Source organism: Balaenoptera ricei, chromosome 1 (assembly GCF_028023285.1).
Source record: "Balaenoptera ricei isolate mBalRic1 chromosome 1, mBalRic1.hap2, whole genome shotgun sequence".
In the NCBI taxonomy this organism is placed as follows: Eukaryota; Metazoa; Chordata; class Mammalia; order Artiodactyla; family Balaenopteridae; genus Balaenoptera; species Balaenoptera ricei.
This window is the reverse complement of record NC_082639.1, coordinates 18,038,299-18,052,186: the sequence shown is the minus strand read 5'-3', so window position 1 is coordinate 18,052,186 and position 13,888 is coordinate 18,038,299. Positions and strand designations below refer to the sequence as shown.

Here is a 13,888-nt window from a genome sequence, read left to right as displayed (position 1 = left end):
TTCCAACAGCTGTGACACTTTGCCCCCTCTGGGGATTGTGGGGGTGGGCACGTGGCCCTCCCCTGTATTCTCCTGACACTTGTGAGAGCGCCAGTTACGCTGCACCGCTGCCAGCACTAAACAGTATCCTTTTAATCTCAAGTGTCTAAATTGTCCTTCTAGAACCTAACTCTACTTTTTTTTTTCCTTAACCCGCAGAACTTCTGAACACATGCCCTTCTCGATGAACCCACAGTGATCTCTTTGTTTTGCCTTCTCCCAGCTCATGCATTCTTCGAGTCTTGGTAACCAGAATGTTTTGTCTGTTTGGGCTCCAAACATTCAGTGGGACAGGAACCAAAGTTAAGTACCTCATGACAAGTCCAGACGAACCTGAGAAAATTGTGAGCTGTTGACTGCACTGCCTCTCTGAATCAGCTGGTACTCCTTTTTGTCTCTAGTTTTAAAAGCTCCCCAGAGGGGACTTCCCTGGTGGCACAGTGGTTAAGAATCCACCTGCCAATGCAGGGGATACAAGTTCGATCCCTGGTCTGGGAAGATCCCACATGCAGTGGAGCAACTAAGCCCGTGTGCCACAACTACTGAGCCTGCGCTCTGGAGCCCACGAGCCACAAGTACTGAAGCCTGCGCGCCTAGAGCCCGTGCTCCGCAACAAGAGAAGCCACCGCAATGAGAAGCCCACACACCGCAACGAAGAGTAGCCCCCGCTCGCACAACTAGAGAAAGCCCAGGTGCAGCAACGAAGACCCAAACACAGCCAAAAATTAATTAATTAATTAATTAGTTAAAAAAAAAAAAGCTCCCCAGAGGCGACCTGAAATCCAGAATCTTCTCAGAGTAGGATGGAGGAAATTATTCTGAAGTTCTCATTAAACACATTTATCTCTCAAGCTTTGGAAGGAGCCAAAATGCCAAAGGCAAGAATTCCAGAGCACTGCCTACACTGTTTTGATATCCTGATAAATGTCTAACAAATCCAGCATGTGTCCTCTAGGCCTGACCAGTTGCTGGGCAAAGTTCCAGAACAGTGAGACATCTTGGGATTCATCTGGTTTAGGAAAGACCTTTAACTACCAGGTGGTAGTCACCTCAATGTTCTTTAAATAGTCAAGTTTGGGGCTTCCCTGGTGGCGCAGTGGTTGAGAATCTGCCTGCCAATGCAGGGGACACGGGTTCGAGCCTTGGTCTGGGAAGATCCCACATGCCGTGGAGCAACTAGGCCCATGAGCCACAATTTACTGAGCCTGCGCGTCTGGAGCCTGTGCTCTGCAACAAGAGAGGCCGCGATAGTGAGAGGCCCGCACACCACGATGAAGAGTGGCCCCCACTTGCCGCAACTAGAGAAAGCCCTCGCACGAAACGAAGACCCAACACAGCCAAAAATAAATAAATAAATAAATAAATAAATAAATAAATAAATAAATAAATAATCCTTCCCTCTACTTAAAAAAAAAAAGTCAAGTTTGGAGGTCTCTTCACTGGGGTCTGTTCTGGTGGCTGCCTCCCACTAGTGTGAAACAGAAGGATGACCTTATTCTGTGAGAGGACAACTGTGAAGGAAGGAGCTGCGTGTGTGAAAGTCTGTGGGAAGAGAGAGCCACCTACAATGTCCCCACCAAACCAGTCAGTGGAAGGCCTTCTGCAGGGAGCTCCCAACAGATCCCTGAATGCCACAGAAACTCCAGGGGCTTGGGATCCAGGGACCCTCCAAGCCCTCAAGATTTCTCTTGCTGTGGTCCTTTCCATCATCACACTGGCCACAGTCCTTTCCAGCGCCTTTGTGCTTACCACCATCTTCCTGACCAGGAAGCTCCACACCCCGGCCAACTATCTCATTGGCTCCCTGGCCATGACTGACCTCTTAGTTTCCATCTTGGTCATGCCTATCAGCATCGCATATACCACCACCCACACCTGGAGCTTTGGCCAACTCCTGTGTGACATCTGGCTGTCTTCTGACATCACGTGCTGCACAGCCTCCATCCTGCATCTCTGTGTCATTGCTCTGGACAGGTACTGGGCCATCACTGATGCCCTGGAGTATAGTAAACGCCGGACAGCAGGCCATGTGGCCGCCGTGATTGCCATCGTCTGGGCCATCTCCATCTGCATCTCCATCCCACCACTCTTGGCAGCAGGCCAAAGCTCATGAAGAGATGTCGGACTGCCTGGTGAACACGTCTCAGATCTCCTACACCATCTCCTCCACCTGTGGGGCCTTCTACATCCCGTCTGTGTTGCTCGTCATCCTCTATGGCCGGATCTACACGGCCGCCCGGAACCGCATCCTGAATCCGCCATCCCTCTACGGGAAGCGCTTTACCACAGCCCGTCTCGTCACAGGCTCTGCGGGGTCCTCGCTCTGCTCGCTCATTCCCAGCCTTCACGAGGGACACTCTCATTCCGCCGGTTCCCCTCTCTTTTTTAACCACGTGAAGATCAAGCTTGCAGATAGTGTCCTGGAGCGCAAGAGGATTTCTGCTGCCCGAGAGAGGAAAGCCACTAAAACCCTAGGGATCATTCTGGGGGCCTTTATCATCTGCTGGCTGCCCTTCTTTGTTGCATCTGTGGTCCTCCCCATCTGCCGGGACTCGTGCTGGATCCACCCGGCCCTTTTTGATTTTTTCACCTGGCTAGGCTATCTAAACTCCCTCATCAATCCAATAATCTATACTGTGTTTAACGAAGAGTTTCGGCAAGCATTTCAGAAAGTCGTCCATTTCAGGAAAGCCTCTTAGTCTTGTTTGGTGGCGACTCGTTATCTTTTATGTCCTGTAACCCAACTGGAATTGTCTTTTTTATTTTTCCTGAGAGTTGGGTTAGTCCTGATATCTTGGGTTTTGGTTCAATCAATAGAATTGTTCAGCGTTCTTTTTTGCTGTTGTTTTCTTGACCTCTGAGCCACCAAAAGCTGGGCAGCTGTGTAAAATGGGACAAGACTTCACTTAGTACAATATTTTCACAGTTCATCCATGTTGGAAAGAATGTGACCACAGGTTTCCCCATTGATGCAATTCAGGCAGAAAGCTGCCTGACTCTGTAGGAAGAACCCAGGCTCAAAGGGGGAGGTTTTCTGGTCTACGTAAGTTTTGTATGGAGCTTAAAAGAGGGTAGATGAGATTAATGACCTGAGTTGAAAGAGTATTTGGAGTCAGGTGGATGGGTTTCCATTCCATGTGGCACCTTAATTGGAAATTGACACCCAAGTATCAATATTTCTTCCACTGAGTCCTTCTTAGATTGAATCTTCCTTAGTTGTTCTTGGGGAGAGATTCAGCATTGGAGGTGCCAATGATACAGAGTGACAGAGAATCAGAAGCCAGGGGCAGGGGAGTGGGATGGTTGGAACCAGATAGCTACCCTGTGCCTATCCTCCTTCCCCAGTTTCTCTGCACCATCTTAATGTTCTGAAGTTAAAACCCACAGTTAGCCCCATTGAAGTAGATTGACAGCATTTGCACCTACCAAGCTTGGAATACCATTCTGAATTTTTTTCCTGAATTATTTTTTTATATCCCATTCTCTTTAGAGATCTTAAGCTGTTGCGTATTGTCAAATAAAAAGCATGAGACATCATGATCAGCAAAGCCTCAAAGGGGTAATTTTTCCCCCTCTCCCTGGACATAGAAACCTTTCAATTCAATTCAGTCTCTAGCATTTATTGAGCACCTACCACATGCCAGGCCCTGTGCCAGAGTCCTGGTAGTTATTATTTCATTGGAGCCTCATAACAATGGAAGTCAATGTAACATGATGATTAGAGCTGAGGACCTAATGCCTCAGTTCAAATCCAAGTACTACCAATTTCTAGCTGGGTGACCTTGGACAGGTTTCTTAATCCCTCTTTGCCTCACTTTCCTCAAATGTAAAATGAGGAAAATAATAGGTATATTATTGTATATTTTAATACAGTGCTTGGCCTAAGAGCTCTTATCATTTTAGAGATACAGAAACTCACCTGCCCGAGGTCAAGCAATATAAAAATAACAGCTGCTGTGTATTGAGTGCCTGCAATGCTCCTTACGTACAATTTCTGGTTTGCTTTTCATCCTCATTTTGCAATAGAGAAACTTGCCTATGGTTAGGGGAGATTTCATAAAGAGGTGACACCTCAGCAGACTCCCAAAAGATGAGCCTTTTTGGGATGGGAGACTAAGGAAGGGGAGGTGTGATGAAGCCTCGTGGGGGAGATGGGGCAGAGCAAAGGAAGGTAGGGAAGGTCACGCCAGGTGGAGAAAAGAGCAGGAACAGAGCCTGGGAGGCCTGTAACGCTCCGTGGGGTCTCTGGGCACAGGGAGAAGGAGAGTCAGGAATATGGACTATCAGGAAGGGAGAGGAAAGGAGGGATGCCAAGATAAGGGTAGGGGAGCACCCAGAGGAGTCTTGTGCTGACCTTGAAGTTTCTGCTGGACATCTCACCGTGTGGTCCCTGGACCATCTGCATCAGAATCCCCCAGGGAGACATCGTCAACATTGAATTTCTGGTCCCCAACTCAGACCCACTACATCAGAATCTCTGGCAGTGAAACCCAGGAATCTTTTTTTTTTTTTAAATTAATTAATTAATTTAATTATTTATTTATTTATTTTTGGCTGTGTTGGGTCTTTGTTGCTGCACGCGGGCTTTTCTCTAGTTGCAGAGAGCGGGGGCTACTCTTCGTTTTGGTGCGTGGGATTCTCACTGTGGCGGCTTCTCTTGTGGAGCGCGGGCTTTAGGTGCGTGGGCTCCAGTAGTTGTGGCACGCAGGCTCAGTAGTCGTGGCTCGCGGGCTCTAGAGCGCAGGCTCAGTGGTTGTGACGCACGGGCTTAGTTGCTCCGCGGCATGTGGGATCTTCCCGGACCAGGGCTCGAACCCGCGTCCCCTGCATTGGCAGGCGGATTCTTAACCACTGTGCCACCAGGGAAGCCCCCAGGAATCTTTTAAATAAACCTCTCTCCACTTCTTGCACTAGGTGATTTCTAGGCACTAGATTGTTCCCAAATTTCTAAAATTTCTAAAACCACTGTGTTAGTGACTTGCTCACCCCGTGGGGGCCTCCCTGAGCCCAGAGACAGTCTCAGCACACTCACTGCTCCCCTCTGCTCCCCGCGTGCCCTTCCCTACTTTCCTTTAAGGCTGTGCTCTTCCCCACCTCCTCCGTCTCGCTTTGGGCCATCTGCCTGATCTGATCTGGGAAAGATCAGGAATCCAGAGACTGGACAGGGAACTATGTACATACAGTGTGTCTCAGTGGTTAAAGGCACAGGCTTTGAGGTCAGAAATACATGGGGTTGGATCCCGGTTCTGCCATTTATCAACTGTGTGACCTGGGGCAAGTCCCCTAATCTCTCTGCGCTTCAGTTTCTTCATCTGTTACATGGAGTTGTCAGTATTTAAGCCATAGGATCTTTGTGAGGATTAAATGAGGCAGTGATTTGCAAAATGCTTCACACAGTGCCTGGCACGTAAGTGCTCAGTAAAATGCCACCTGTTACTATTTGAGAACTTTGAGCCAATTACAAAAGAGGCTCAAAGGCCACCACCTCGAGGCCTTCCCTAACTGTCTAGAACAAAGGTTGGTAAACCTTTTAAAAACAGCTTTATTGGGATATAATTCATATACCATAAATTCACCCATTTAAACGGTACAATTCCATGCCTTTTAGTATTTTCACAGAGTTGTGGAACCATCACCACAATCAGTTTTCATCACCCCAAAAAGAAACCGTGCACCCTTTAGCCATCATTGCCCAACCTCTCTCTCCCTAGGCAATCAGTAATCTATTTTCTGTCACTGTAGATGGACTCTTCTGGATATTTCATACAAATGGAATCATACAATACGTGGTACTTTGTGACTGGCTTCTTTCTTTTTACAGTTGATCCATATTGAAGCATATATCACTATTACATTTCTTTTATTTTTCTTTAATATTTATTTAGGTTGCGCCAGGTCTTAGTTGTGGCACGTGGGCTTCTTAGTTGCAGCATGCATGCAGGACCTAGTTCCCTGACCAGGGAGCGAACCCGGACCCCCTGCATTGGGAGCGTGGAGTCTTACCCACTGGACCACCAGGGAAGTCCCTACATTTCCTTTTATTGTCAGATAATATTCCGTTGTATGACTATACCACATTTTATTTATTCATGTATCTATTGATGGACATTTGGATTGTTTCCACTTTTTGACTACTGTGGATACTGCTGCTCTGAATTTTGTGGTATAAGTTTTTGTGTGGACATATGCTTTCATTTCTCTTAGGTATATAACTAGGAGTGGAGTTGCTGGGTCCTATGGTAACTCTATGTCTACCCTGTTGAGGAACTGCCAGACTTTTCCAAAGTGGCTGCACCATTTTACATTCCCATTATCAGTGCGTGAGGGTTCCAGTTTGTTCACATCCTCACTCTTACTTGTTATTGTCTGTCTTTGATTATAGCCATTCTAGTGGGTGTGAAATGGTATCTCCTTGTGATGGCAAACTTTTTTTTAAAGGGCCAGATAGTAAATATTTTCAGCTTCACAGGTCATAGAATCTGTGTTATAATTATTCACCTCTGCCATTGCAGCATGAAAGCAGCCATAGACAATACATAAATCAATGAGCTTGGCTCTATTCCAATAGAATGTTATTTACTGGACTAGGTGGCAGCTCACAGGCTGTAGTCGAAGACCTCTGATCCAGAAGAGCAGGCACCCCTTCCCTCCATCTACCCAGCCATCTCTATCCCCTTCTCTGACTTTATTATATTTATTACTGATGATGATATATATTAGTTCTTGCTTATTGTCTGTCTGCCACCTCTAGGGTGTCAGCTTCTTAAGGGTGGGGATCTTACTTATCGTGTATCATTGTTTGATCTCCAACACACTTCAGTGCCTAGACATGGTAGATACTCAATAAGTATTTGTTTGAATGAATGAATGAAACACCATTTCCAGGTTTATAAATGACTTATTCTCAATGTCTTTGTCTTTAAAGTTTTAAGAGAAGGTGACTTGTTCCTGTGGCTGGAACCTCACATGTCATGAGATTTGGTGTCAGGTAGACCTAGGTCAGACTCAGGACAGTTCTGTCCTGAGTATAGCTGAGGCAAGAGGTGAATGAGGAGGCTGGGTGACCCCAGTGTCCCCAAGGAGCCAGGGCTGGGCTGACCCCTTAGCCTGCACTCAGCCCAGGCCCTCTGTCCTTCTGTTCAGATGCCCCCTCCTCCACAGTTTCTACCCAGGGACCGTCAAAGGATAGGCCAGCTTAGGAGAAAGATCAGCTGTTTTCTGCTCTTTCTTATTATTACCTGAAAGCTGCCCATGCCTGGAGAACCGCACACTAATTAGGCCACATGAAGATCAGATTAAAAATAAACTTATTTCCCATGACCACAGAGGAAGCCGGTATTTGGGGCTTTACTCCTTCCCCCTCTGCCAACATCCTTGTCATGCTCCTAATTCTTTCACAATTAGTCACAAACACACGCACAGCATGATGGTGATGATGCTGGAGGAGATCAGAGCCTTGTCTAGGACAGGAATTTGCTAATTTCTGACTTACGCAAGTGTGGCAGACACTGCAGGATTCCCGTCTAGCAGCCAATCCTGCTTCCTGCCATCAATCAGGTCAAACGGCAACATGCCAGTTCCCCCAGGAGGTGAATCCTGATTGGTTTAAACCAGTTGGAATACTTCCATTCCCTTTACTAGTGATTGGTCAAGGGATGGCTATGTGACCCAGTTTTGGCCAATGGGATATAAGTAGGGAAACCAACTGGTCAGATCTGCCAGGGACCAAGGGGGTTCTCAGGATCTGCGAATTTAGGTACAAAATGGAGAAGTACCTTGCCAACCCGGAGAAGCTGGTTATTCAAGATATAAGGGGAAACACAACACTGTAAATCAACTATACTTCAATTTTAAAAAATAAATAAATAAAATAAAAAGATATAAGGGAAAGTTGCTAGGGCCTTTAGAAAGATACTCCTTGCAGGAAAAGGGAGACATGCGAGGAAAAAAAAGTTCTTCCTTCTTGGGAGCTGTCCGGTGAGGATGGGAAGCTTGGGCAGCCATCCTGTGATCCTGCAGGAAAACATTGTGGATGCCCTGAGGATGGCAGAGGAGAAAAAGCAAGCCCACTTCCTTGACTGCATCACTGAGGCACCAAAGCTTCCCTGGGACTGCCTGTCTCAGATTACTTGTTAAGTGAGCAGTAACCATCCTTATGATTTAAACGCTGTTCGCTGGATTTTTCTGTTACTTGCTACTGAACGCATCGAGACAGGTACCAGGAGGACACACGTCTCTCTTGCTACCCGGTCCTCTCATGGGTTGGATGGCAGCAAGTCTGGGCAGCACGAGGCACTCTCGGGTTGGCACGGGCTTGGCGCCTTGGGCAGGGAAGTGAGGACAGCCAGAGGATGTTTCTCAGTGTGAGCCAGCCAGTGTGGTAAACAGGTTATATTCATTGGCTGCTTTAAGAGGCAACCCAGGGATTTCCAGTGCAGCACGCGTACTCCCTGAGGTCCATGGGTTCAGGGTGACTCATCTGAGGTCACACTCACACTAACTAGTTTGAATCTAGGTCCATCCCATCCAAAGTGCATGCTCTTTCTCTTCACAGCACTGTCTTTGTTACATCGTGAAGAAGGGATAACTCCTAGAACATTCTTGGTGACAGGGAGATCAGTGCCCATGAGACACCCAGGCCATCTTGGTCAGCACTGACTGTTCTTCCCACTGGGCCCAAATCTGATTTCCAGTAACTTCCATCTGCCCGTCCCTATCCTGCCTTTTTGAAACCTGGAGGCCAGGGCTGTGTCTCCTCAGGCTGATCAGCCTCATGACTCATCAGAACTTAACGTAACCCAGGAAGGAATTGGCCCATATTGCACTTGTTGTCAAGCTAAAGTGCCAAGTCTTATACACACCTAGTGCTTTTCAGCTGGCTACATTCTCCCGCCCCCTGGTCCCTGATTCTATCTCTGCACAGTTGAGCCCAAAGGGAGGACTTTTCATTGATCCATGTTACATTTCTTCTTGTAGTTTCCTACACATCATTCTGAAGATTAAGTGGGTTTTGAATCCTGATTTTGTCAGCCTCTATATGTGCTGTCTCTCCCAGCTTTGTGGGATCCTCGTAGTAAATGCATCCCAAATATTAAAGACAGTTACATCTATAAGGGAGAGGGTCAGGGCCCTTGGACAACCTTCTCCAGGCTAGCACTGCCAAAGGTATTGGTACTACCCGCCCTCTTTTAGTCAGGGTTCTCCAGAGACATAGAACAAATAGGATGTGCATTTATATAGAAAGAGAATTATTTCAAGGAATTGACTTACACAATTGTGGAGGCTTGATGAGTCCAAAATCTGACGGGGAGGATGACAGACTGGAGACTCAGACAAAAGGGTTCCACCTTGAGTCCAAAAGCAGTCTGGTGCAGAAGAGCCAATGTTGCTGGTGAAGCCCAAAGGCCATCTTCTGGGAGAAGTCTCTCTTGCTTAGGGGACATCAGCCATTTTGTTCTATGCAGGCCTTCAACTGATTGGATGAGGCCCACCCACATTATGGAGAGCAATCTGCTTTACTCAAAGTCCACTGGCTTAAATGTCCATCTTATTCAAAAACACCCTCACAGAAACATTCAGAATAATTTTTGACCAAATGTCTGGGCACTGTGGTCCTGACAAACTGACAAAGTTAACCACCACCCCCCTCTTGCTTCCACAGCCAGGCTCCCTGACAGTACATCCCTCTGGCCTATGATCTCTCATCTTGAGCCCCACAGGGACGCTCACTGATCTTCGTACTCTTAGTACCTGGCACGCAGCCAGTGCTCAATTAATGATAACAATAACTAGCATTTATTGAGCTCTTACTGTGAACCCAGGTACTGCCCTAAGTATTTTATGAGCATTTAACTCATTTAACCCACATGAAGATGGTCCTTTTCCTATCCTCCAGATAAAATACTGGAAGTCCCAAGAAATTAGATAATTTGCCCAGTGTCACACTGCTAGTAAATGCTAGTAGAGCTAGAATTCTAGCCCTATAGTTAGTTATACCTCAGAATTCACACTCAACCCCAGTGGATGTGGTCAGGGCCAAAATGACATGGGGCTGTGAGGGAAAAGCACAAGTTTGGGAATCAGACAAACTGGGCTATGCATGCCAGCTCTTCCATTTACTTGCTTAATACCTCTCTGTGCCTCAGTTTGCTCTTCTGTATGGTGTGTATAACAATAACACTAGCCTCATAGGGTGATTGGGACCTGGCACTGTGCCCAGGACTGTAGCATTCAAAACCAGGGAGAGTATTGAATGAGCCTGGGCCGTGGTATACTCACAGGGAATTTTTGTTGAGCACCTACTATATTCCAGGTGCTTTACAGACATTTTCTTAAGTAATCTTCATATCAGCTCTGGGAGGGATCTGTGTCCTTATCCCCCTTTTACAGATGCGGAAATGGAGTTCAGAGCACTCATGAATCACATAACCAGGCTGGGATTTGTCCCATTGTCCTTAAATATTGCTTAGATATCCCTCTATCCCAGGGATCGTAAACTCAAGGGACTAAGGCTCAGAATGGTTAAGTAATTTGCACATTCATAAGTGAGTGAAGCTGACTGGTGTGATACAACTGGGAGGTGTGGGGACTCTGGTGACTGGAGCTCATACGCCCTAACTAAAGGCGGCAGCTACTACTCATCTCTCACTAACTCGTGCCATACAGAAATGTGTCAACTCTGCTGACTTTGAAGAGAGTAAGGAATTGGGATTTTTAATGCAATACCCTTATTTTTAAATGTTGACAACTAATTTGAAAAACAAACCACTGTGCAACTATGCAGACAACAAAACAAACCTGTGAGCCAAATCTGGCCCCTGGGCTGCCATTTGGCAACTTCTGATCCTCCCCAGGCTATTGGCTAATTTCTGTACCCTGTACTGCAGTTGAATCCCTCACAGAGCTCACAGTTTATCTGGGGACCAAAGTGCATAAGCAGATTAGAAAACCAGACAGCCTGTCCACCACTGTCCTGTCCCGTACCCCATCCTGTGTCCTACCCCCTCAACTTCCTCAGATGCCATCCTAGCCACCTTCCTGTCACAGGAAGGGCTGGCTTGTGGGGGAGGGAAAGGGACAGTGCCCTGTTTACACTGCTCCTGGCAAGGAGCAGATGCAAGAAGTCCTCTGCATCTGGGAGTCTTAGGACAGTGCATTTACCTGCTTCCCCAGGGCCTTCTGCAGTCTGCTCCCAAGGGCAAGAGCCAGGATTCCAGACCTGGAGAATATCAGATGGGAGGGGACCTTCAAGGTCATCCAGGACAATCCCAATCAGATCACTAACATCAGAGAAGCAGCTCACATTTTGATTGCTTCATCCCCCAGCAACTCAGTGAGGTGGGAACCACTTATCCCCATTTTGCAGCTGGGGAGACTGAGGCTCAGAATGGTTAAGTAATTTGCACAGCAATTAAATTGCAAAGCCAAGATAAACATCTAATCATTGTGACCAAAAGCCAGTACTACTAGCTACCAGCCTGCACCACTTCCCTGAGCCACAGTCCCACTAGCTGCTTGACTCCTTCCCATTCCTACCAAGTTATCCTCGAGCCTCTGCTTACACTTCCAGTGGCAGGGTACTCACTCCCTCTCTATATTTTTAACCACAGCAACACTCCTCCAGCACTAACCAGGCACTAGACCTCACACTAGGCCCTTTAAAAATGTTTTGTATCATTCTATCCTCGCAACAGTCCTGTGTGCTCCACGTTATACCCATTTTACAGATGAGAGAACCAAGGCTTAACGTGATAAAGAAACTTGCCCAAGGTTACAAAACTAGTTAGGGACAGACTGGGATTCAAATTCAGGTCGGTTCGTTATGTAGCTCAGACTGAAAACTTCTTTTGGTTTTGGGGAAAGAAATATCTGTTCCCTTAAAGTAACAACCCTAGGGGCTTCCCTGGTGGCGCAGCGGTTGAGAGTCTGCCTGCCAGTGCAGGGGACACGGGTTCGAGCCCTGGTCTGGGAAGATCCCACATGCCACGGAGCAACTGGGCCCGTGAGCCACAATTACTGAGCCTGCGCGTCTGGAGCCTGTGCTCTGCAACAAGAGAGGCCGCGATAGTGAGAGGCCCGCGCACCGCGATGAAGAGTGGCCCCCGCTTGCCGCAACTGAAGAGTGGCCCCCGCTTGCCGCAACTGGAGAAAGCCCTCGCACAGAAACGAAGACCCAACACAGCAAAAATAAATAAATAAATAAATAAAAGATTTAAAAAAAAAAAAAAAAAAAAAAAAAAAAAAAAGTAACAACCCTAATTCCTAGTTCTCCCGTTTCTTTTCCCCAGATGCCCTCTTCAGATATTTGAAGGAAGATGCATGTACCCCCTGAGTCTTTTTTATACCAGACTCAATATTCTGGCTCCTTCAACTGTTCCCCCATACTGTGTAGTTTTGTGGTCCCCCTTTCAGCTATTATTTTCTTCATCCTCCTATGAATGAGTTACACTTTCTCCATGTCCCTTTCAAAGTTCTGACCCCAAATGGAACTCGGAACTCCAGACATGGACAGGTGTATCACCTCCTTCATTGTACATACAGTGCTTCTATTAATACAGCCTCAAACCCAGTAAAGTATCTATGTTTGAAGCACTGCCCCATACACTTGTGATAGAGAGTGAATAAGCTAGCAACTTCCCTGTCCTCCTAGAATTTACATCCTTCCCGTTGAGCTAAGGAAGGAGGCAGAGCCACAGGTCACTTAAGTGAACTTTATTTATTATTATTATTATTTTAAATTTTATTTTCTTTTTCTTTTTCAGTTTTTTGGCTGCGTCAGGTCTTCATTGCTGTGCACAGGCTTCTCTCTAGTTGCAGCGCGTGGGTGTTTTTTTTTTTTTTCCTCTCTCTAGTTGTGGCATGCGGGCTCCAGAGCACGTGGGCTCTGTAGTTTGCTGCACGCCGGCTCTCTTGTTGAGGCGTGCGAGCTCAGTAGTTGTGCGTGGGCTTAGTTGCCCTGCGGCATGTGGGATCTTAGTTCCCTGACCAGGGATTGAACCCGCGTCCCCTGCATTGGAAGGCGGATTCTTATCCACTGTACCACCAGGGAAGTTCCCACTTAATGAACTTTAGACACAGATCCTAGAATGTCAGAGCTGGTAGGGCCCAATTTCTTCAGGTCCTTTTTTATAGATGAGGAACCTGAGCCCAGAGAGGGGCCGTGACAGACCCAAGATTCCACAGTGAGACAGAATCAGCTTCTGCCTTTTTCAGGACCTCAGGCACAGGTGAGCCCTGGGGTCTCAGAGGGGAATGTAGACTGAGATGAAAATGCCACCCTGGAGAATTTGGCTAAGGGCACCTACCCTAGGCCTCCTTCCTCAGAGCTGTCGGCAGAAATCCTGGTCTATTCCAGGTATGCCCACCAGGTGGCACAGGGGCACCAGAGAAAGGCACAGGAATCAACGATGAGTGGGTGCCTTCCTCATTCAGAGCAATTATTCCTAGCAAGTGGGAATAATGAGGTGGGAAGACTGCCTGCTCTGGGACAGCACTCAGGCAACTGTATACATTGTATACATATACAGAGGTGAATTCTGCCTCAAATAAGGAGATTGCCTTGGGGAATTGTTAAAAACTTGGATACAGGCGTCATGCAGACTTGATAGGAAATCTAGCTCCCCATTGCTGCTTTATCATGTCACCTCTTGACACCTAGCTTCCAACACATAGAGTGGATGCAAGATAAGGTCCTCATTTCCCAGGGCTCTACACAGAGCCCGAGTTGCTTATGACCTCTTCCTGACTGGTCCCTTTTCCAGGTGGATGGTGGGCAATTCCTGCTGGCAGAGACGTCTCGGTTAGAGGGCAGGGAGAAGATGAGGTTAATGGAATCTGACAGTCTCACAGC

At 47.1% G+C, this 13,888-nt stretch overlaps 1 protein-coding gene across 1 annotated transcript; it reads left to right on the top strand.

Annotated features, from left to right (window-relative positions):
* On the top strand, positions 1-3,579 carry HTR1D (5-hydroxytryptamine receptor 1D). Its single transcript, XM_059915820.1, is given in 3 exon segments — positions 1-123; positions 199-2,127; positions 2,129-3,579. Coding segments are annotated over 2 exon segments (1,212 nt in total). The 5' UTR covers positions 1-123; positions 199-1,525; the 3' UTR covers positions 2,739-3,579.
* The last annotated feature ends 10,309 nt before the right edge of the window (positions 3,580-13,888 follow it).